At 36.7% G+C, this 21,435-nt stretch overlaps 1 protein-coding gene across 16 annotated transcripts in view; it reads right to left on the bottom strand.

The window, feature by feature from the left end:
• The window catches only part of KIDINS220 (kinase D interacting substrate 220), a 96,360-nt gene that overhangs the window by 26,316 nt on the left and 48,609 nt on the right, over positions 1-21,435 (bottom strand). For 11 of the 16 annotated variants that reach the window (XM_055540995.1, XM_055540996.1, XM_055540994.1 and 8 more), the window contains 4 exons: positions 4,739-4,917; positions 3,410-3,636; positions 1,012-1,125; positions 242-298 (listed from right to left, as the gene is read on the bottom strand). In XM_055540995.1, the coding sequence (XP_055396970.1) occupies positions 242-298; positions 1,012-1,125; positions 3,410-3,636; positions 4,739-4,917 (577 nt within the window). Of the gene's footprint in view, positions 1-241; positions 299-1,011; positions 1,126-3,409; positions 3,637-4,738; positions 4,918-15,869; positions 16,521-21,435 lie in introns of those variants that run through there. The other 5 variants (XM_055541001.1, XM_055541002.1, XM_055541007.1 and 2 more) reach the window with 3 other exon arrangements.

The raw sequence follows: 21,435 nt of genomic DNA, 5'->3' as shown, positions 1-21,435 counted from the left end.
GACAAAACCCACCCCACGTCATTGAAAAAGGGGAAAAGCAGGAGGAAATGAAGGGTAAAGTTAAACATTAGCTTTTTAATTAATCCGTGAGCTATAATTATTAGTACTCAGCTCCTCTACACTAGCAGCCCATCACACCACAGATGCAGAGTTAGTGAACTGCTGTCACCACGATTAAGAGTCGTTACTGCTGCAAAAGCGGGAGAGGCTCGCGGTCCACACCACAAGACTACTCCATTACCCTTGAGGAGTCTGTGGGTGAAGAAAGGCCCTCAGCAGCATCCTCCTTGATAACTTCCTAGCAACACAAAACAAGAGTGTGGGTGAAAGGTGACGGGCTGAGCCAAACAAGGATGATGAATGAACAGGATGCTAAAATAATATGTGACAGTGACACCTGAATGTGTTCAGACTCTTTTCTTCAATGATATTATTTTTAAATTTAAATAACAGTTTAAGTTCTAAAGCTTTTACCTAATTAAAAAAAAATTAGCAGGGAAATGTCTTTCTTTAAATTGGTAAACTAAGTTTATCATCAGTAACACCTAGAATTTTAGGCCCAAATGTATTTTGCTTTGGATTAGAGTTAATAGTACATCTGGATAATTTCCTTGCCCTATTTAATTCCTGCTGTTCAATAAAAGTGTTCCTCCAATATATGAGCTACTTTTTATACATAGGGCTAGCATATATTTAGGTAGATAAAGATACCATATATGAATGTCCTTTAAAAAGAAATCAGATATAAGCAGATGTAAAAGTTTGATAACAAACAATACATTTTAGGCCAGAAACTCTGGTTGTAAACAACTCGTCATTCATTCCCTGAGGCTGCTAGTCATTTTCCTTCCATAGATCCTGACCAAAATGAAAACAAAATACATTTTGTGTTAGTAATAGGTTATGTTTCTTGAAACTATTTATAAAATAAGTTGTGCTTTTACTACAGAAAGGAAATAAGCAAACTTCTATTGCTGACTGTAATACTTAATTACCCTTTTTTATACTTACTAGGCCATTGCTCTGATCTCTGGGCAAATTCGTTTTTACTGATGGACGTGAGATGAGATGGTGGGAGCCGCCAGGGCAGTACCTTGGCGTGTAAAGGTAGGGGGCAAAGAATGGCTATGGAGAAAACACGTGACAAAACAATTACCGAAATCAAAGTATAATGAGCTTTATCAAATGAAACCAACAAAATACAACTCCAAATTTTTAAATGCAAGTGACAAAACAGAAGAAAAAAATGCCTCACTCATATTCTATAAGATATCAAACCCAAACTTAAGTCATATTATTTAAATTTTTATATTGTTTATTTAATATAATCTTTTTATAAAGCAACTAAAGTTTTGTACTTTACAAGTTGACACCAGAGTTTCTCTTTACATTTAACACTTTTATGGGCAGTTTACCATGTGTCAGGTTCTAAGTGATTTACATATACAAATATTAACTCACAATCTCACCAAAAAAAAAAGCAGAACAGAATCTCAATTGAGTATTATTCTTTACCAAAAAAAGATTAGCCTTAACTAAGACCAAAAAAACAGTCTGAATTATTTAAGAACCTCCTAGCATGGATTTCAGGAATATTATTACTCCAAGTTGCTAGATTTTACTTTATACCCTGGAGTTTATGCTATCTGCTAAATAAGCAAGGATATTATTTAAAAGGGAAATCCACTGTTTAGAGGAAATTTATAACTATAGGATTTATCTATAGCCAGCTTCATATAAACAGGAGCTATCAGATTATATGGGCTAAAAATAAAGATTAAAACATGTTAAACTTCATTACACTGATGTAACATCTTCCCTTACCTTTTTCATTCCTGCCATTTTAAGAAAATTGTTCAGCTTTTAACTTTCAGACAAAAAAATAACTAAATCTAAAAGCATAAGAATTTTTCAATGTTTTAAAAATAATAAAACACTACTAAAGCATCGTACATCATTGTTGTTCACATGAAATTAGTGAACACAAAGTCTCCACCTAGATGGTATGATAATTACAAAAAAAACTTCTTGGTCTCAAAACATCAAATGTCATCTAATTATTAGTTGAGACATTTATGTAAAATTACAGCAGATTTCAAGACTGCTAAATAAAAACCTGAATTTCACACTGCCTAGCACTCAGTTAAAGTTTACAGAGATGAAGTATGTTATCAAATGCTATCATTCCACCTTTTCCTCCTTATTTGAGTAAAAGGATGGAATAACATTCATAAGACCTCTAAAGATGGTATACCTAATTACTTACATGGCTACCATTTCTCAAAAATGAAAAATTTAAACTCTAGAATTTCTTCTTTGTCACGTTTATTCAAATTTCTCTTTCTAGCTTACTGAAAGTTTATTTAGGCATGCACTGGCTTCTGTGAATGCTGCTGCTGCTGCTGCTGCTAAGTCGCTTCAGTTGTGTCCAACTCTGTGCGACCCCATAGACGGCAGCCCACCAGGCTCCCCTGTCCCTGGGATTCTCCAGGCAAGAATACTGGAGTGGATTGCCATTTCCTTCTCCATCTGTGAATACTAGCCCCTATGTTTTCTCACTTCAGACTAAAGAGGGAGACAACAAAAATAAAGAAACAATGGATTTTAGAGTTCAGTTGCAGAAAATATTGGGTTGGTCAAAAAGTTCATTCAGGCCTTTCCATACTATCTTATGGCAAAGCTTGAACAAACTTTTTGACCAACCCAATATAATAGTAGGGCTGTTGTTCTGTTTTCCCACGGAAAATATTAGTGTTCGAGACCATTAAAATGAGGATAGCTTGGAGCTACTAAACTCGACAGGGTCTGAATACTGCTGATAATGAATTGTGCTCTCATCATTTGAAGTAGAAAATAATCATATTTATAGTATGAAAATAATTATACATGATTGAAGGTAGTGTGAAATAAAGCTCTAGAAATAGACTACATGCTATCTGACCAATAGCATCTGAGTCCTCCTTCAAGCACTAGGACCCACCATTATCTCACATTTAAAAGCTGTATCACATTGAATATAGGTTTACTGAACTAAAAATTATCATTGTTTTGAATGCCAATATAAATTATTATACAAGATACAACAAATGGAACATCTGTTTAGAAACCAAGAGAATTTCAGATTGCTTTGAAGCTCAGAACAGTCACTGCTGACCCCACAGAGTTCACTTTCTTATCAGGACAATAAATCAAAGCAAAAAGCGTCTCTACTATTCAGACTCAATTGAGATCTAGAACCTGTTAAGATTCAAAAATCTTCTGATTTTTAAAAAATATTACATTCAAACAACATTTTTTGTCTTTACAGCTAAAGTACAGTTTCAAAATGGTAACAGACTCCATTAGCAGAACACTTCTAGCCTTTTCCTGGAAGAAATTCTTCAATTTAAGATGCCGGGCACTTGCTTACCCTGTTGTAGAAGGGGTGCTGGGGTCCTGTCATACCGCTGTAGTAGCTGCTATGAGGCTGCGGCGACACAACCCCTCCCCCGAATGGCCCATTGAAGGAGGTGGACGAAGAGCAGACAGACGCTGGCTGACTGTAGCCGGACGGCGGTCGAGGGGGAGGCTCGTGCAGAGGTAGCGGGGGATACGCAAGTCCTCCGATATTAATCTGGTCTCTTGCAGCACGAACGTCTAAGAGATTAAATGATACCCCAGAAGGCAAAAGAAAATAGAACGTTAGTAACCAAAGAAAATAGAACATTAGTAACTAGTCCAATTACCATTTCCTCCTTTAATTACCGGACAGAAAACGTGACTGATTATATCACTCTTGCCAAAGATTCCAACTGGCTTTACAGAACAGACAGGGAACTCTGAATACTCCACAGACATTCTTAGTAAGAGGCACTCAACTACTTTGCATATAAGTTTTTTTCACCATGGGGAAAGTCACCAACGTCTGTATTCTCTTCGGTTACCAGAATTCTGAATTTTTTTTCTGACTTTTCAAGGTATTTGTGCTATCCTAACAATTCTTCTGACACAGTTTTGCTAAATATTAGCAATTCATCCTTGTGTAGTAAGTACAATGTTAGCTAAGACTGTGGGTTTGCAAACCATATGACACGTCCACCTCTGAACAACCACCAACACTTCCACAGTCAGAAAATACACCTCAGACAACTTATAACAGGTATTTTAAAAAAGAACATATGAAAATACAGTCTCTCTCCCTCTCCATAATTTATGGAAAATGCAAAGGTGGGTCAGCAGTACTGTATCACACAAAAGAGTGTGTGTTTCAATGAAGGTTGAGTGTGTGTTTTCGTGAGCATACAGCAGTGCCTCAAGAGCAACTTTAACTTATCCAAAACCTTCACGTCATTATCATCAAGTTCTAGTCCACAGATTTAACCTTTGAAAGGAATATCAACTTTCTTACTGCTCTGGATACAGATCCCTATTAAAGACAGAAGACTGGTGACAGAAAAATCACAGTGGGTTGACAGCTTGAAGTGGTAACTGTGTAGTAAAAGGAATTTGATTCCAGTGATGCTTCAGGTGTGTAGGCTGGGAAACATAATAAGGTCAATTTAGCAAACAGCATTTTTCCAGCGTTCCCAAAGGATGCTGAGACCCCCATCTTCAGTTTCATTAACTCTCCCGGGTGGTGCTTGGTTCAATATTTCCCATTTTTTTCTTGGAGCAGGAGAAACTTATATAGCCAAGTTAGAAACAGGAAAATTTTTTAGCACTTCAGAGAGGGCAAATTAAATTTATTACTGATACCCACCTGCAATAATCTCCCGCAGTTTGGGGTCTAGATTTACAGTGCATGGCAAAAAGGTTTTCACATCTCGAGCCACAAGAACTGGGGTCCTTGAAGACAAAAACACTTCAAAATTTCTTATATCTCCATCTATTTCAAGCAGTGGCTCAACATCTTTAGTTGTTGGAATATTCTTTGATATTCTTCAAACAAGAAACAAATGAAAATGGTCATTATAGTCATTATTAGGCAAATTCTGCATGGAACTTAAAAATGTGTTATTTATAAAAATAAATAACACATTACCCAGTTTGCTCTCATTAATTTTTTTAAAGAAAAAGGAACAAAATAAATGGTACATTTTCAAAATTACTAAGGTGGCAAGTGTGAGGTTAGAATTATATTGCCTTAACCAAAGAAGAAGGGAATGGCAACCCACTCTAATGTTCTCGCCTGGAGAATTCCACGGACAGAGGAGCCTGGTGGGCTACGGTCCATGGGGTCACAAAGAGTCAGACACGACTGAGTGACTTTCACAACCAAAGGCAGAATTTGGGCAGGGAAAACAGAAAAAGGACAGTAACATGTTAATGATTACCTCACAGTGAAGACTGAGTTACCACTTTACACACACGAACAGTGGCCTCAGACAAACTCAACCGTCTGCCTAAGTCATGTGACATGAAAGAATCTAACTGACTCTAAAAATCATGTTTTATTATAAAATGTCATGGCTCTTTTTTAAAAAATTTTTTATTGTTTGGCTGCACCACACAGCATGTGAGACTTCAGTTCCCTGACCAGGGGTCTCTTCCTGTCTCCTGTGGCAGAAACATGAAGTCTTAACCATTGGACCACCAGAGAAGTCCCTAAAATGCCATGATTCTTGCAAAGAAAAGAAAAATAAAGAATAATTTCTAAATAAGTTATGCAAACTAGAGAAATGCATAGATTTTTCCATTTTTAAAAAAGGTTTTATTTTCTATTAGAAAATATAAAGTAATCTATGCTTACTATGCTGTTGCTGCTGCTGCTGCTAAGTCGCTTCAGTCATGTTCAACTCTGTGTGACCCTATAGATGGCGGCCCACCAGGCTCCCCCGTCCCTGGGATTCTCCAGGCAAGAACACTGGAGTGGGTTGCCATTTCCTTCTCCAGTGCATGAAAGTGAAAAGTGAAAGTGAAGTCGCTCAGTCGTTTCCGACTCTTCCCGACCCCATGGACTGCAGCCTACCAGGCTCCTCCGCCCATGAGATTTTCCAGGCAAGAGTACTGGAGTGGGGTGCCATCGCCTTCTCCGGTGCTTACTATATAAGCATACATATAAGACAAAGAAGTACAAAAGAACAGAGGGGGTTAAAAAACCACATAATTTTACCAACCAGACACAATAACTACTAATATAGTATCAGTCTATTTTTCATTATGCATAACTTTTTACATAGCTAAATTTATAAGTAAATCAGGCAGAGGTCTTAAACGTAAAAAAAAGTGACATTCATTAAAAACTACTTTAAAAATTAAAAACACTTCTATGTTGAACTATATGAAACTGCCAATTTTGTAGGTCAAAATGGTAAACTACTGACAATTCCATAGGTTTCAACCCACTACATGCAAGGTCATGGGCTAATCTGAGGCAGTAAGTAAAAATACATCAGAGAGAGAGAGAAAAGAATGGAAAATGTGAAAGAACTTAAAAGACAAGGAGATGGATGGAAAAACCTGGATATAACCCAATGTCTGTTAACAATGAAGAGATACATAATTTGTGGTATATCCATATAATGGAATACTACTTAGCAATAAAAAGGAATGGACTTATTTATATATCTACAACATCGATAAATCTCATAGTAAATTATGTTGAGTGAAAGAATATAGCAAATAAAGAACAGCTGTATTTTTTTCATTTATACAAAACTAGAAAATAAAAACTAATCTATAGTGACAGAAAGAGGATAAGGGTTTGCTGTGGAGTCAGGGATGAGGGGAGAGAGGCAACAGGAGAGACTTCATAAGAATGGGAGGAGACTTTTGGAAGTCACGTGTCTTCTCTCCTGGTGGTGGTAATGATTTGGTGGCTATAGATATATAGCGAAACTTCAGGAACTGGACAATTTAAATATGGCCATTTTTTGTATGTTGATTACACCTCAAAAGCTGTTTTAAAATCACTGTAAACTTGAAGATATCCTCAAAACACTCAATTCCCAATTAGCTAATAATATTAACTGTGAGATTATAGTAAGCCTAGTTTCAGAGAAACAGTAAGATTTTCCTGCCCTTCAAAAAAAGTAAAATGGGATCTGACTCTAATACTGGTTACAGCAACATGATTTCTCTGGGACCAGCATTTTATTCCTCAGGTTCACCATTTGACTAGCAGCCATTTATTAAAAGCCATCTAAGGGGAAATCCGGAGACCATAATCAGCAAACAAGAACAGAACAGGGTGCTGGTGAGGAAACAGGGACAGCAATTGCATCTTAATGAATTTCAGGAAGTCCCTTTTACGGGGTCATGCACATGTGCACAAACCAGAATAGCCCTCTGAAACAGGATAGTGTGTGTGCGAAGCTGCTTCAGTCTTGTCCAACTCTTTGCTACCTCAGGGACTATAACCCGCCAGGCTCTGCTGTCCATGGGCTTACTCAGGCAAGAACACTGGAGTGGGTTGCCATTTTCTTCTCCAGGGGATCTTCCTGACCCAGAGATCGAACCTGAGTCTCTTACGCCTCCTGCATTGGCAGGCAGGTTCTTTACCAGTAGCACCACCTGGGAGGCCAATAAATTAAGCCGACTTTCCAACCAATCATTAAGTATATTTAAAATGAAATGGAAAACTTAAGAGAATGGTTTCATGGAATCCCCAGATTTCTGCAAATCACTTTGCAGAAGCGGCCAAAGTATCAAGAGCTTAAACAGTTAAAAAGGTAGTTTGTCTATTTCAGGAGTTTAACATAAAATGCTAAGAAGAGAAGCTAGAAAGATTTAGATAAAAACACACAGCTGACAAGTCACATGAAACAAATTAACTGAATTTTAATGCCAGCTCTGCTTAAGCTTGAATGTGAACAGTGTTCTCAATATGATGAACAATACTGCTGTTCACAAGCCAACAGTCTACTGCTGGTTTCCAGATTGAAGTCTCTATTCTAACCTTTTGAGCTCAATACATTAAACTCTTTTACTGAAGGAGATATTTATGTAAATGATAATCTTTTGGCAGTAGGCCACCAAAATCATATGTGCTTTTATTTTTCAGATGTTTTTCCCAAAGGTTAGTATTTAAAGAATTTAAGTAACTTTACTTTTCAATTAACAGTGAATTTAAATTTCCAGTATTATGAATCATGTGAATTAAAGTTGCCAGCAGTTAAATGGCCCACAGAAAGCATTATAAAGCCTCAGGCATCAACGATCTCCCAGTAAGTTTAAATGCACTTTCTTTCTATGCTACCAATCTAGCAGAACTTGTTAATGCCAACGTCAATGTAAGTCAAAAGCATTTTGATTATAAATGACAGTGGTTTCTAGGAAGTCCGTATTAATTCCTTGGCAGAAAGTACATAAGCCATTCATATCACTTCCATTCAAAACAAGGTTTTAAATTACATGGAAAAAAAATCTATTTTAAATCAAAATATAAATAGGTTCTAAGATCATCATTATGAAGGTGTTATTTACCATATTTTGTCTAAAAGTAGCTGCTTGATAATGTCATTATTTAATCATAAGAGGTTAAAAATTAAGATACATTTTCTTTAAAAATTTAAAAACGGAAAACTCTTCACTGCCTCAGAATTTTATTACTTTGATCAGTGAGTGCACATTTGCTAAATTCTCTCTGTGCACAGAGCAAGCACTCGGGGAATCCTGGAACACAGATGAAACACAGAGACAGAAAACCACCACTCAGCACTGTAGCCAAAGGGTCAGAAACAAAAAATAAAATTATAAAATTAAGCCTGTTACTATCTGGAGACAATCAAAACCCCCAGAACACGTCAGGAGCTAGCCACGCTCTCCCCTTCCTGGTCTTAACCAGGTTAATTCCTACTCATCCTCTGTCTCTCCACTCAGCTCCCCCTCTTCAGGGAGTCCTCCGTGAAACTACACTGTATTCCTCTACTACAAAGCTCAAACCACATATGCTTCCTTGCATATACATATCACAATCAGAATGTTGTTATTCAAGAGTGAAATAATTTTATTAATGCCTATCTACCCTGCTAGAAGATAAACTCCATTAAAGCTAAAGACAAGTTTGGTTGTGTATTTCAAATGCTTAGCACATAGAGCCATCATATCACTTTTGCTTAATAAATAATCTGCAGAGTGAAAAAACTACACACAAAAAAGTATTGCTCCCAAAGAACTCTATTCTTTTAAAATAATTTTCACTTTAATTATCCTTTCTGATTGGAAAAAACCTTGTGCTTGGGAAAAAGTACATTGACCCATTCCTGTTAATTTTTGCACATGGTGTGAAATAAGGGTCCAACTTCATTCTTTAGCATGTGGAAATCTAGCTGTTCCACCACCATTTCTTGTAGACTATTCTTCCCCTCAATGAATGGACTTGGCAACCTTTCTACAGCTTAACTGGCTGTAGATGTGTGAACTTATTTTACGTCTGGACTCTCAATTCTATTCCATTATGTCTCTCCTTATGTCAGTGCCACAGTGTTCTGATGACTACAGCTTTGTAGTAAGTTTTTTTTTTTTTTTTTAAATTTTTAGCTGTACCCTACAGAATTTGGGACCTTAGCCCCCCGACCAGGGATCAAACCCACTCCCCACGCACTGGAAGGCAGAATCTTAAACACTGGGCCACTAAGGAAGTCCCTGTGCTGCTGTGTCACTTCAGTCGTGTCCGACTCTGTGCGACCCCATAGATGGCAGCCCACCAGGCTTCCCCGTCCCTGGGATTCTCCAGGCAAGAACACTGGAGTGGGTTGCCATTTCCTTCTCCATAGTGAAAGTGAAGTCGCTTAGTCGTGTCCAACTCCAGTGACCCTATGGACTGCAGCCCACCAGGCTCCCCCATCCATGGGATTTTCTAGGCAAAATTACTGGAGTAGGGTGCCATTGCCTTCTCCGAAGGAAGTCCCTGTAGTAAGTTTTAAAATCAAGAAAGAGTTCTCCAACTTTATTCCTTTTCAAGATTGTTTTAGCTATTTGGGATCCCTTCCAATTTCATACAGGTCATTCCTGATAGCTCAACTGCTAAAGAATCCATCTGCAATGTGGGAGACCTGGGTTCGATCCCTGGGTTGGGAAGATCCCCTGGAGAAGAGAAAGGCTACCCACTCCAGTATTATGAATCTAAGGATCAGGTTTCAGCTTAAAAAAAAAAAAAAAATAGGTTACTGGAATTTTGAAAGGGATTACACTGAATCTGTAAATCACTTTGGGTAATATGGACAATATTTAGTCTTCCTATCCACGAACATGGCATATCTTTTCATTTCTTCAGAACTACTTTAATTAACCAATGTTTTGTAGTTTTCAGTGTACAAGTCTTTACCTCAATGGGCAAATTTTTTCCTGGATATTTTATTCTTCCAGGCACTATAGTAAATACAATTGTTTTCTTAATTTCCTTTCAGATTGTTCATTTCAGGTGTATAAAAACTCTCAGCTAATTTTTGTGCTGATCTGTATCCTGAAACACTGCCAAATTTATCAGCTCTATTAGCTTTCCTGTGAAATCCTTTGGGATTTTCTACATACAGCACGACGTCATTTGTGACCAGAGGTATTTTCACTTCCTTATTTCCAAATGGATCCATTTATTTCTGTTTCTTGTCTAACTGTGCTAGCCAGAACTTCCAGGATAATGCCGATCAGCAGTGGTGAGAGCAGGTGACTTAAGTCAACTGAGATTTCTCTAACAGGATCTCACAGACTGGGGGCTTGAACAACATTTATTCCTCATGTGGTCTGAGAGCATGACCAGGTTCTGATGAGAACCCTCTCTCTGATTTGCAGCTAGCTCTCTGATTTTTTTTATAATGACATCAATTCCATCATAAGGACTTGACCCTCATGACCTCACTAAACCTCCCAAACGTTTCACCTCCAAGTACCATCACACTGGGGGGTAAGGTCTCAACACATGAATTTTGCGGGGTACATTCTGCCCCTAACAGGAGGCACCCTTGTCCTACTCCTGTCTTTAGGGGGAAGCTTGCCATTTTGTCATCACTGAGACTGTTGGCAGTGGGCTTTTCCCCACGTGCCCTTTACCATGCTGAGTAAATTCCCTTCTACTCCTAGTTTTCTGTTTTTATCCCAAAAGGGTGTTGTATTTCGTCATATGCCTTTTGTGCCTCCCTTGAGTATTCTGCAATCCTTTTTATTTCTGTAGAATGAGTGGTAACATCCACAATTTCTGATTTTAGTTAATTCTGTCTTCTCTTTTATTTTTTCCTGTCAATCTAGTGAAAGACTTGTAAATTTTGTTGATCTCTGCAAAGAATTTTCGTTTTCACCAATTCTCACTAATGCTATTTTATTCTCTATTTTATTTATTTCCACTCTAATCATTATTATTTCCTTTCTTTGGCTAACTTTGAAATTATAATATCATGTATGAAACGAGTTGCCAGTCCAGGTTCGATGCACGATACTGGATGCTTGGGGCTAGTGCACTGGGACGACCCAGAGGGATGGTATGGGGAAGGAGGAGGGAGGAGGGTTCAGGATGGGGAACACATGTATACCTGTGGCAGATTCATTTTGATATTTGGCAAAACTAATACAATTTTGTAAAGTTTAAAAATAAAATAAAATTTAAAATTAAAAAAATAAATAAAATAAAATTTGCTTCTTGTTTTCTAGTTTCTCAATGTGTAAAGTTGGGCTATTCATATAAGATTTTTCTCCTTTTTAAATATAAGCATTTATAGCTATAAATTTTCCTGAGTGCTGCCTTTGCTGCATCCCATAAATTTAATCACCCCTAAAATTCTCATAAAGAGTATCTTGAGGGACTTCCCTGGTGGTCCAGTGGTTAAGATGCTGAGCTTTTACTGCTGAGGGTACAGCTTCAATCCTTGGTCGGAGGAGCTAAGATCCCACAAGTCGCTCCATGGCACCAAAAATCCTGATAAGGCACTGACTTCATGCATGGGCATTATGTAAAATGTTCTGAGTAAGGTATCCCTTTCTTATATAAAAGCTAACAGAAAAGATATTTAAATGCTATAAAGGGAATTTTTAAAAACTAGTATTTTATATAATTTTTATCTCCCAACATGCCACGAAGTATTATTTCAGTTTTTAAAATGAGGAACTTGAGGCTCAGAGAGGTTAAGCAACTGGCCTGACATGGCCTGGCTGTAAGGGGAAGAGCTGGTGGGTGTATCTGCCGATTCACAAGCCTGTACCCTGATCCTTGCACTGGCTCATGATTCTTAAATTAATGATTTACATGTTTTTAACTCCTTAAAAATATAATGTAGAATGCTGTTACATATTATAACACATTGAAGAAGACCAACACATAAGCCTATGTTGGCAGGTTATACTGGCTTTTTGTTTCAGTTTTTTGCAGACTTTTGAAATAAAGTTTCTCCTCCATCTTTGTGGATGTATTTAAATTCCTTCACTGTTTTAAAATACAGGCTAGCACTTTTCTGCTAACAAAATTATGCAAACAAGACACTACTACTACTGCACCCCACATGCTTGGGCATGGAATGCAAAAGCCAGTTAAAAAATAGCAACAATAAAGACATGCTTCAAGTGATAGGACCTCGTCAGAGAAGCAGCACCCAACACTTCATCTATTATTAAAAAAAATGTGAGCAACTGTTAGATTATATTAATGAGTCACTTAAGAAGTAAAATTCCCAATTAAACTTTCACATTTCTGAATTACATTAATTGAAAATACCCTACCATTGCAAAGCAAGTTTAAAAATTGGTTACCATCTGCATCTACTCATGATTTAGAATTTTCTTGATATTACATTGCCAAAACTGAGTACAGAAACAAATAGATGTGTAAACCAATGCAGAACTGCAACCATCGTCCATACACTTCAATTTTAATAATCTTCAAAACAGCTCATTTTCCCAAATGAATTTATCAGGAAATGTTATAACTTCAATTAATTTCTATTCATTCTGCTTTATTTATTGGGATTCAGCATAAGACAGAATCTGCAGAAAGGTTTCCACTAGCAGGGGGAAAGCCTGAATCATGTAAGTGATCAGATGACAACAAAATGGTGATTTCAAGCTAGAGTAAAGAGAAAACTTCAGTTGAGAGGTTAAGAGAGAGGCAACATATTTCACAACAGGCTCAATGAAAATAGTTATCACTCATAAAAAAGCAAAGCTCATTGTTTTAGATCAAAAGTTTATACGATTTTTAAAATATTCCAACAAAAGTAAATAAGATCCAATTTTCATAACCTTTTAAGGAACACTGTGAGGTGCTAGAAAGCAATGAGAAAATGTTCATGTTATTGTCGCCTTTAAGAAATCTTAAAAAGCGACTAATCACACAGTGATTTACTGAAAAAATCTGCAATAGAACTTTCAATAACAAGCAGAGAATGAAGGCTCTGCACTCAAAGTCTGCCTATAAATATGTCTAAGGTTAAACCAAAACTTCTATTATATAAGTTGGAACCCAAGAGCTACATTAGTATTTTAATATAGAAACACAAATTTGTAAGAAGATTAATTTAAAACATTCTTCATTTTCATATCTACCCTTTTCTCAATCAACTTAATGAAAACTATACCATTCAATCAAATACTCATTCGTTTATGATCATAATTCTCAGTGCTTACAAGTGTCCTTTCTTTAAATAAGCCATTTAAAGAATGGCTTTCTTTAAAGAAGCAGTTCTTTAAATAATAGGAATGAAAGCTGAACTTCAGAGACTAAAATATTCATTAAACTCAGTGTCTTTCTTGCTTTTCTGCTATGAAAAAGGGAAAGCAAAATGCATTAGCTCTTATTTCTCGGTCAACCACGTTAACCATGTTTCTGGTGAAATACCGCCCCCTCGTGGACTTTCCGGACATTGCAAACAAAGGCCACAGGCTTCAAGGTTTTACATCAGCATCTCACCGTTATCTTAGTATTTCCACTAGGGAGCATCTTCTAACATTAGAAGATCCCCTGGAGGAGGGTACGGCAAAGCATTCCAGTATTCTTGCCTGGAGAATCCCATGGACAGAGGAGCCTGGCAGGCTACAGTCCATAGGGTCACAAAGAGTCGGACATGACTGAAGCGGCTTAGCATAGCACAGCATTTTTATTATATGTTACTTTTGTCTATTCTTACATTTTGAAGAGTCTTAAAAGTACTGGGCATTGAAATGCCTAAATTACAAACCTCTACTGAATAAATAATTTCAGGAAAAAATTGATCTCTACCTGATCTCTAATGGTATATTTAATCTTTTTGACAAATCTGAATCCTTCAATAGGTTTTTTAATATAAATGTGCATAATATGCTTACTGTACTATAAAATAAACTATAAGCCTGCAGAGGTAATGATATTTTTATTTTACATATTAAAACATTTTAGAAAAACTGATTTTTAAATACTGTTTTCAAATATTTAAATATTTTCAAATATCAGAGCCTTAATTACCAATTTTAGTTTTTCATGTTATAGTTAGAAACACACAACTTTGAAACATTTAAAATTCTTTCTCTGTTCTACATTCGTATAAAATACTGAAAACAGCATTATGAGTTTAAATGAGAAAATTTTAAAAATCAATTTTATCCTATTGAAAGCAAAAGAAAAGTTATTAAAAAAGCTACCAAGGAAAAAACTACAGCCACTTAGTGTACATAAAAATGGTCTAAAGGCTTAAACACACAGATGTACCAGCTAAATATCACAACTGATTTTTCTTAAGCTTTCCATACAAAACCTACTGCAGTTAGCAGACACAATCAAAACTGAATAAAGCATTGATTTGGGGTTTTACATAAGTTGGTAAGAAGTCTGCCTTTTTTAAATGGAATTAAGATAAATTCCATTCTCTTAAAAAATGTCTGCTATAACATTCCCATTGATACACAATAAATAATTCTAAATATTCATTTGAAAATGAATAAATTATATCTGGAAATAAAAATAAAATTAGTTCACTTCTGTTTTTCTAATATCTCAGACCAGTTGTCTAGCTCTGTAGTCACAGACAGCCTGCTGGCTTCCAGAAATAGGCCTGGGGAAGCTCCAGTAGCTACAGCTGTGTGGTCTTAGGTAACTCCCACTCCCTGCCTCCCAGAGTTACGGGTTTTAAATGAAATAATCTAGGTAAATCCATATATTGAGGGCTCAAGTAATAGCACTAGCTAGTGCTTTTATTAGCATGTGCCCGGCATGTAATAAACTCTATAAATATTTAATGAATGAACACAATCAAAATGTTCAGCATAACAAAAACAGAGTCCAGCTAAGTCAAAGGGCCTTTCTGAACAATACTGACAACAGCCAGTAAACAGAAACAGAAGTGAGAGGAACTTGTCTAAAAGTGTGCTGATACGAAGCAACTCCAAACTGTGGCATTCATGAAAGGATCATGAGTATAAGAAACCTTAGAAATGCAGCTGAACTCACCTACAGGGAAACACCTATGAAAACACTGCTTTGCTTTTACTATCACCTGACAAAAGGCAGAATCTACTAGGTGTTAGCTGAAATATGTCATCATTCAATCTTTGTGTTCTGAAAACTTTCTCTGTGCCTTACCCAGGGATCCACTATTGTAATAACAAAGGAAAATGTTCGCCTACATTTAGAACCAAAGGACTAGTCTGTATGGATAGTATTCAAGATAAAATGTGACTTCTCACTTAGCACCTTCCCCCACGCCATGCTTTCCCCAAAGCAAATGTCATCATCATATTTCTTTATTCTTTCAGAAATACCCACCACCGCCTACTCTATGTCAAGAATGTCTAGAAACAAGGAATTTAGCAAGGTTTAACGAAGTTACACTTCATGGAGTTATCAGTCTAGTTCAGGAAACAAATATTAAAGAAACTGCAATGAAAATATCTATTAAAGACACTGAATGCTACTAGGAGCCTGGTAGCAATGATAAAACAAAGAAGTTGCAAAATATATAAATAGGTAAACTCAAAAAACAGACAAACATGTCTCATTCTGTTTCATTTTTTTTCCTCCAAACAAAAGTAGAGATATTTTTCAGGCCTATCAAAATAAACTAAAAAATTCTGCCCTTCACCTTTATTTATCTTTAGGAACCTGAGTTTTCCAAGTAATTTCCACATAGACAATGAGTAAAAATAAACAACACACAACAAGAAATGCATGTTTAACTGTCAACACTACATCTATTTACAGGCATCTTTGTTCACGGTTCTTTGAAGGCTCAATCTTCACATGAAACCTTGCAAATATACTGTTATTTATTTTATCCAGTTAAAATGTGATTTCTATTTTAGATTGCAATCTTTTTTTTCAACACAAACCTGCTTAGTTTCCTTTTCTATATGGAGAATTATTTCATGAGCTTGCAAAGAATTTGATGAGGGTTTTTTCTTTTAAAGATAAACAAGAAAGTAGAAAAGAAATAGTGAAGTTGCTCAGTCATGTCCAACTCGTTGCGACCCCATAGACTGTATCCTACCAGGCTCCTCCGTCCATGGAATTTTCCAGGCAAGAGTACTGGAGTTGCCATTTTCTTCTCCAGGGGATCTTCCTAACCCAGGGATCAAACCCCGGTCTCCCACATTGCAGGCAGATGCTTTACCATCTGAGCCAATAAAGATATTGATAAAGTACTGAACTCCTGAAAAAAGTGTTTACATTATATATACATTAAGGGCAAGAATGTTCTGGGAATAAAAATGGAAATTACAATTACACACAAGATAGTAAATTATTAACTGTGGAATGATGACAACACCAACACATATCAAGAATACAGAATTTCATTAGGATTCTCAACTACTTACAAAAAACAATAAAAGGGCATGCATGAAACAGTATTGGGAATAAATATTTACAGTATCTCAAACCTAAATTAAGGAAAAAATCATCAGTACAAGAATGAACTTCATACCACAAGTAAGACAATTTCCTTACAAATCTAAGCTAGTATCTAGTGTCCAATTCTTTACGTTATTCAGATTCATAACTTCCGTCCACATGCAAAGGAAACAAGCCTGTGCATAATCTAGGCCACGTGATGGGGTGGGGAGGGGTATCAGTAATGACCCAGAACTTGAAGGAAAGAGGAAGGTAGTTAGAGCGCAGAGAGGCGTGAAGTAGCTAGAAGTGATAAAACTAAGCTTATGAAAAGTTTGGCTGAGTATCATCCAACATGATGTTTTATTATGAAAAATGTTGTAAGTACAGAAACACTACTCCTTGAACAGTTTAAATATACTGAACTTTAGATGAATTTTATAAATTAGATGTCTATAGTGTCTACTCAGCAAATAGCTATTTTAGGGAAATGGAAATGGCTACCATTCTGAAGCTCTCTCAAAACTCAATTGCTCTAAAAAAATCAAGTACCAAAACAAAGTACAACATTATCCTTACCACAAGCCTAATTCTGACCACATCATTCTAAGTAAAAGACTGGTTGAGCAGCGTCAAAACAGACATTTGAATCAATACCCTCATGGAAGCTACTTAAATTGATCTTTCAAAAACCTCTATCATTGCTTAAAATGCTTAATACTAAAAAATACCAGAAATAAAGTTTTATACTAAAATATCTCAATGGGGTCTAAAACTCTGCAATAAAAGTAGACAGAAAATCTTTATCTACAGTTTTTATTTTACTCCTTTTCTTCTTACTAAATGTATGTTAACAAAAAAAAACCCCTCAAATGATCTAGACAAAAGCTTTTAGCTCAACACATAATTGCAAGAAAATTACAATAATTGTACCAATTAAAATAATCTTGAATGAACAGTATGTCATCTTAATGTTCCAATGGTTTATAGAGGGATCTACTTAATTAGCTGAAATTGCTTTCCAGTGTTAGTATCAAATGTCATTTGTTAAAAGTTGAACAATTTAGAAAATAATTTAACAAAGCAATTTTACCAAACACCAAGAACCAACATTTTCTTTTTCAGCTGAATAAAGCAAGCAGATGTGTCATCAGATTGCTATAAAAATAAATGAGGCTTTTTATGGATTAAAAAAATTTTACTACTAGTGTTAAAAATACTATTTTCTGATTGTTTTTACCAAATCAGATTTAATAAAATAAATGAATATCAATTATATACTGCTGCTTTCTGTCTGCCATAAATAAAACATTTTATTATTCAAATGACAAGCAATAGCATCAAAGAACTCAACCATGGTTAACTAGAACAGTCATCTGGGTTATTCTAACATATTCCAATATGATTTTTTGATATACTGATCAAACTGTCTCCCTACAGTTTTTCATTTGAGATCATCGTAAGTCAATTCCTTACTGAACTCTCAAAGATTCTTACTAAATTGTCTTTTTCTTTCCCTTAGAATAGCTACAAAACAGTATTTGTAAGTATCTGCAGGCATATAGCACACAGTCATTTCTTTAAAAAAAAAAAAAAGGCACACATCTCAAAGTCACCCTGCATTCTACCCATTCACGGATGGCAGGCCCACCAAGAGATGAAGTCTAAAATAATAGATTAACTTAATTGCAAAGCAAAGTTCTCATTACCTCATTATACCTCCAATATACAATAGTCTATATTTACAGGCATAGCATATTCTCATTACAAAAATTCACTCCACACTATTTTTATGATTAAAAATACACTTTCCCCCAAAACTTTTCTTTGACAAATGTTCTATTTAATAAACAGGGCGAAATTTTACCATTATCTTTGAACTACAGGTGATAATATATTTTCTTTTGTCTGTATGATATATTTTAACTAATTAAAATGTAAATTTCTGAGAACTTCCTCGAACATTAGGAAGGCAAGTAAGCTAAGGCTCAAGTGCTGGAAATTAGTGTGAAAGTTTTAATTTAAAAGGTCTAAAGTAATTAGACCTTTTAAAAGGTCTATTAGCAAAGAACCTTAGTTTTAGCCTGAAAAGCTTTCTATCATCCAGAAAGCAGTGTTTCAGCCCATTATTGATAAAACTTGTTAATTGGCTAATTGTTTGAGCCATCACATTTTTACTTTATTCCAGTCATTCCCAAATGTGTACATTTTACTTTCAATCAGAATATATATTCCTCATCTACTTGAGTGATGAGGGACAAAAGATATGTTGCATATAATTTACCCTCTAATGGTTTAGGAAAAAAACGTGTGTGTGTGTGTGTGGTGTGTGGTAATGGTGTCTTTGGGAATGCTGAAGTATTTAGGTGTGAAATACACTTTCAGATGGTTTGGCAAAAGAAAAGGGTACGTATGTGTGTAGATAAGTGCCTTTAAGTTCCTCAAGGGCATTAGATGCTTTGCATGTTTGTCCCTCTACCCTACCTCCTCAGGCAGCCCCTGGAACACATAAAAGCACAAAGGACACAATGTGAGCCCTAACCTACAGTAAAGACCCACACTAAACACACATCACATGAAGAAAATTAACTAGGATGGGCACACTAATGAAAACCGCACCTTTTGTACCTGCTTGCTCCATACCTTTAGAGGTACTGGCTTATTCTGACATTAGAATCAACCAGTGAATAAAGTGTGGTTTGTGATTCATTCTGCCACCACAGAACAAAATAGTAGGTTTTTTTCCTTAGAGCTTTCAAAAGAGCCATGTATAGATACAAAATGATTTTCAATTTGCCAAGTGTGAAAAGGTTACTAAAATCACAGGAGTGCACTAAGGAATACAGCTCCTAGATTCATTTACTTCAAATTATGTCCCTAAGTAAAAATGTTAACAAAGCAACATTCACTGAACAGTCACTGTGGAGAAAAGGCATGGGAAGAGGAAAATTTTTTAATAAGAGCCAGGTACTTCATCTACACACACATACATATTTTCTTTTGCCAAACCATTTGAAAGTGTATTTCACACCTAAATATTTCACCATGAATGTCCCCCAAACACCCTTAGCATACTGAAGGATATTAACATTAACTCAAAGACTCAAATTCCCCAACTGCCCACAAAATGCCCTTCAGTGCTCTACTCTTATGACAGATTCCAATCACAGCTCACACGCTGCATTTGGGCTGTGGGATCTCTTCAGTCTCCCTCAGTGGCCAATATGGAACCTAAGCCAGTTGCCTTGTAGCGTGTTCCACATCTCAAGATTCATCTGGCCGTTTCCTCATAATTAGGATCACAGTAAAACACGGCTGGCAACAAGAGCACATAGGTGATGTGGTACCTTCTACCGCATTTTATCTAGAGTCATATGAGCCTGACGCTGGGAAAGATCAAAGGCAAGACGAGAAGAGGGTGGCAGAGAATGGGATGGTTAGATAGCATCACTGACTCAATGAACATGAATCTGCGCAAACTCCAGGAGATGGTGAAGGACAGGGAAGCCTGGCGTGCTGCAGTCCATGGGGTTGCGAAGAGTCAAACACAACTTAGCGACTAAACAACAACACAATGCTATGCCTCCCATTAGATGTCAGACTTGACTATTTGATTAAAACTGGCGACAAGTCTCTCCCAGCAAGGTCATTTCTTCTGTGGTTGCACATTATCTGGGGAGTGACACTTTGAGATCACGTGTGCCTTGTGTTCCCCAACAACTTCCCCCCAGTAGTTTTTGCAACCACTGATGATCCTTGCTTGAATCGATGATTATATTGGGGATTAAAAAATAATAATTTTTAAATTTCACTCATTCCTTCTACATTTATTAGCTGGCATTCTAAAACAAAGAATTAGTCCTTGTTTTCTCTCTTCTAAGCATTACTATGGACTCATGGATTTTTTTTGTTGACATGTTATAACCCATTACTATCATTTTCCTTTGTGAAAATGGGCCCAAGTTTGAAAGGTGCTCCTTCAGACTACATCCTGTGGCTATCTGTGCAAACTGGGCTGTCCTCAAACACATCCTTCCTTGGTTTCTGGCACAAAAATGCAGACTCCCCTTGAGCTTTCCCTGCCTCTGACCTGGAATTAGCCATTTCTCCAAGGAGTCCAGCTCCAGGTGGGCTCACAGTTTGGGGATATTTTTGCTCCCTTTCACTGGGCAAAGCAAGGGAAAATCTCATTTTAAATTATCAGCTAATAATTTAACATTTCCAAATCCAATCTGCTTTCCAGATGGCTCAGCAGGTAAAGAATCTGCCTGCAGTGCAGGAGACACAGGCAACCTGGGTTCAATCCCTGGATCAGGAAGATCCCCTGGAGGAAGGAAATGGCAACCCATTCCAATATTCTTGCCTGGGAAATCTCATGAACAGTGAGGCTGGAGAAGAGTCTTCAAGTCCCCTTGAACTGCAAGGAGATCAAACCAGTCAATCCTAAAGGAAATCAACCCTGAATATTCAATGGAAAGACTAATGCTGAAGCTGAAGCTTCAATACTCTGGCCGCCTCGTGTGAAGAGCCGACTCACTGGAAAAGACCTTGATGCTGGGAAAGACTGAAGGCAAAAAAAAAAAGGGGGCGACAGAGGGTGAGATGGTTGGATAGCATCGCCAACTCAATGGACATGAATCTGAGCAAACTACAGGAGATAATGGACAGGGAAGCCTGGTGCACTGCAGTCCATGAGGTCACAGAGTCAGACACGACCTAGCGACCTAACAACAACA

Source organism: Bubalus kerabau, chromosome 11, assembly GCF_029407905.1.
Source record: "Bubalus kerabau isolate K-KA32 ecotype Philippines breed swamp buffalo chromosome 11, PCC_UOA_SB_1v2, whole genome shotgun sequence".
NCBI classification, from domain to species: domain Eukaryota; kingdom Metazoa; phylum Chordata; class Mammalia; order Artiodactyla; family Bovidae; genus Bubalus; species Bubalus kerabau.
Note: the sequence above shows the minus strand (reverse complement) of the source record. Positions and strands in the feature narration are given on the sequence as shown.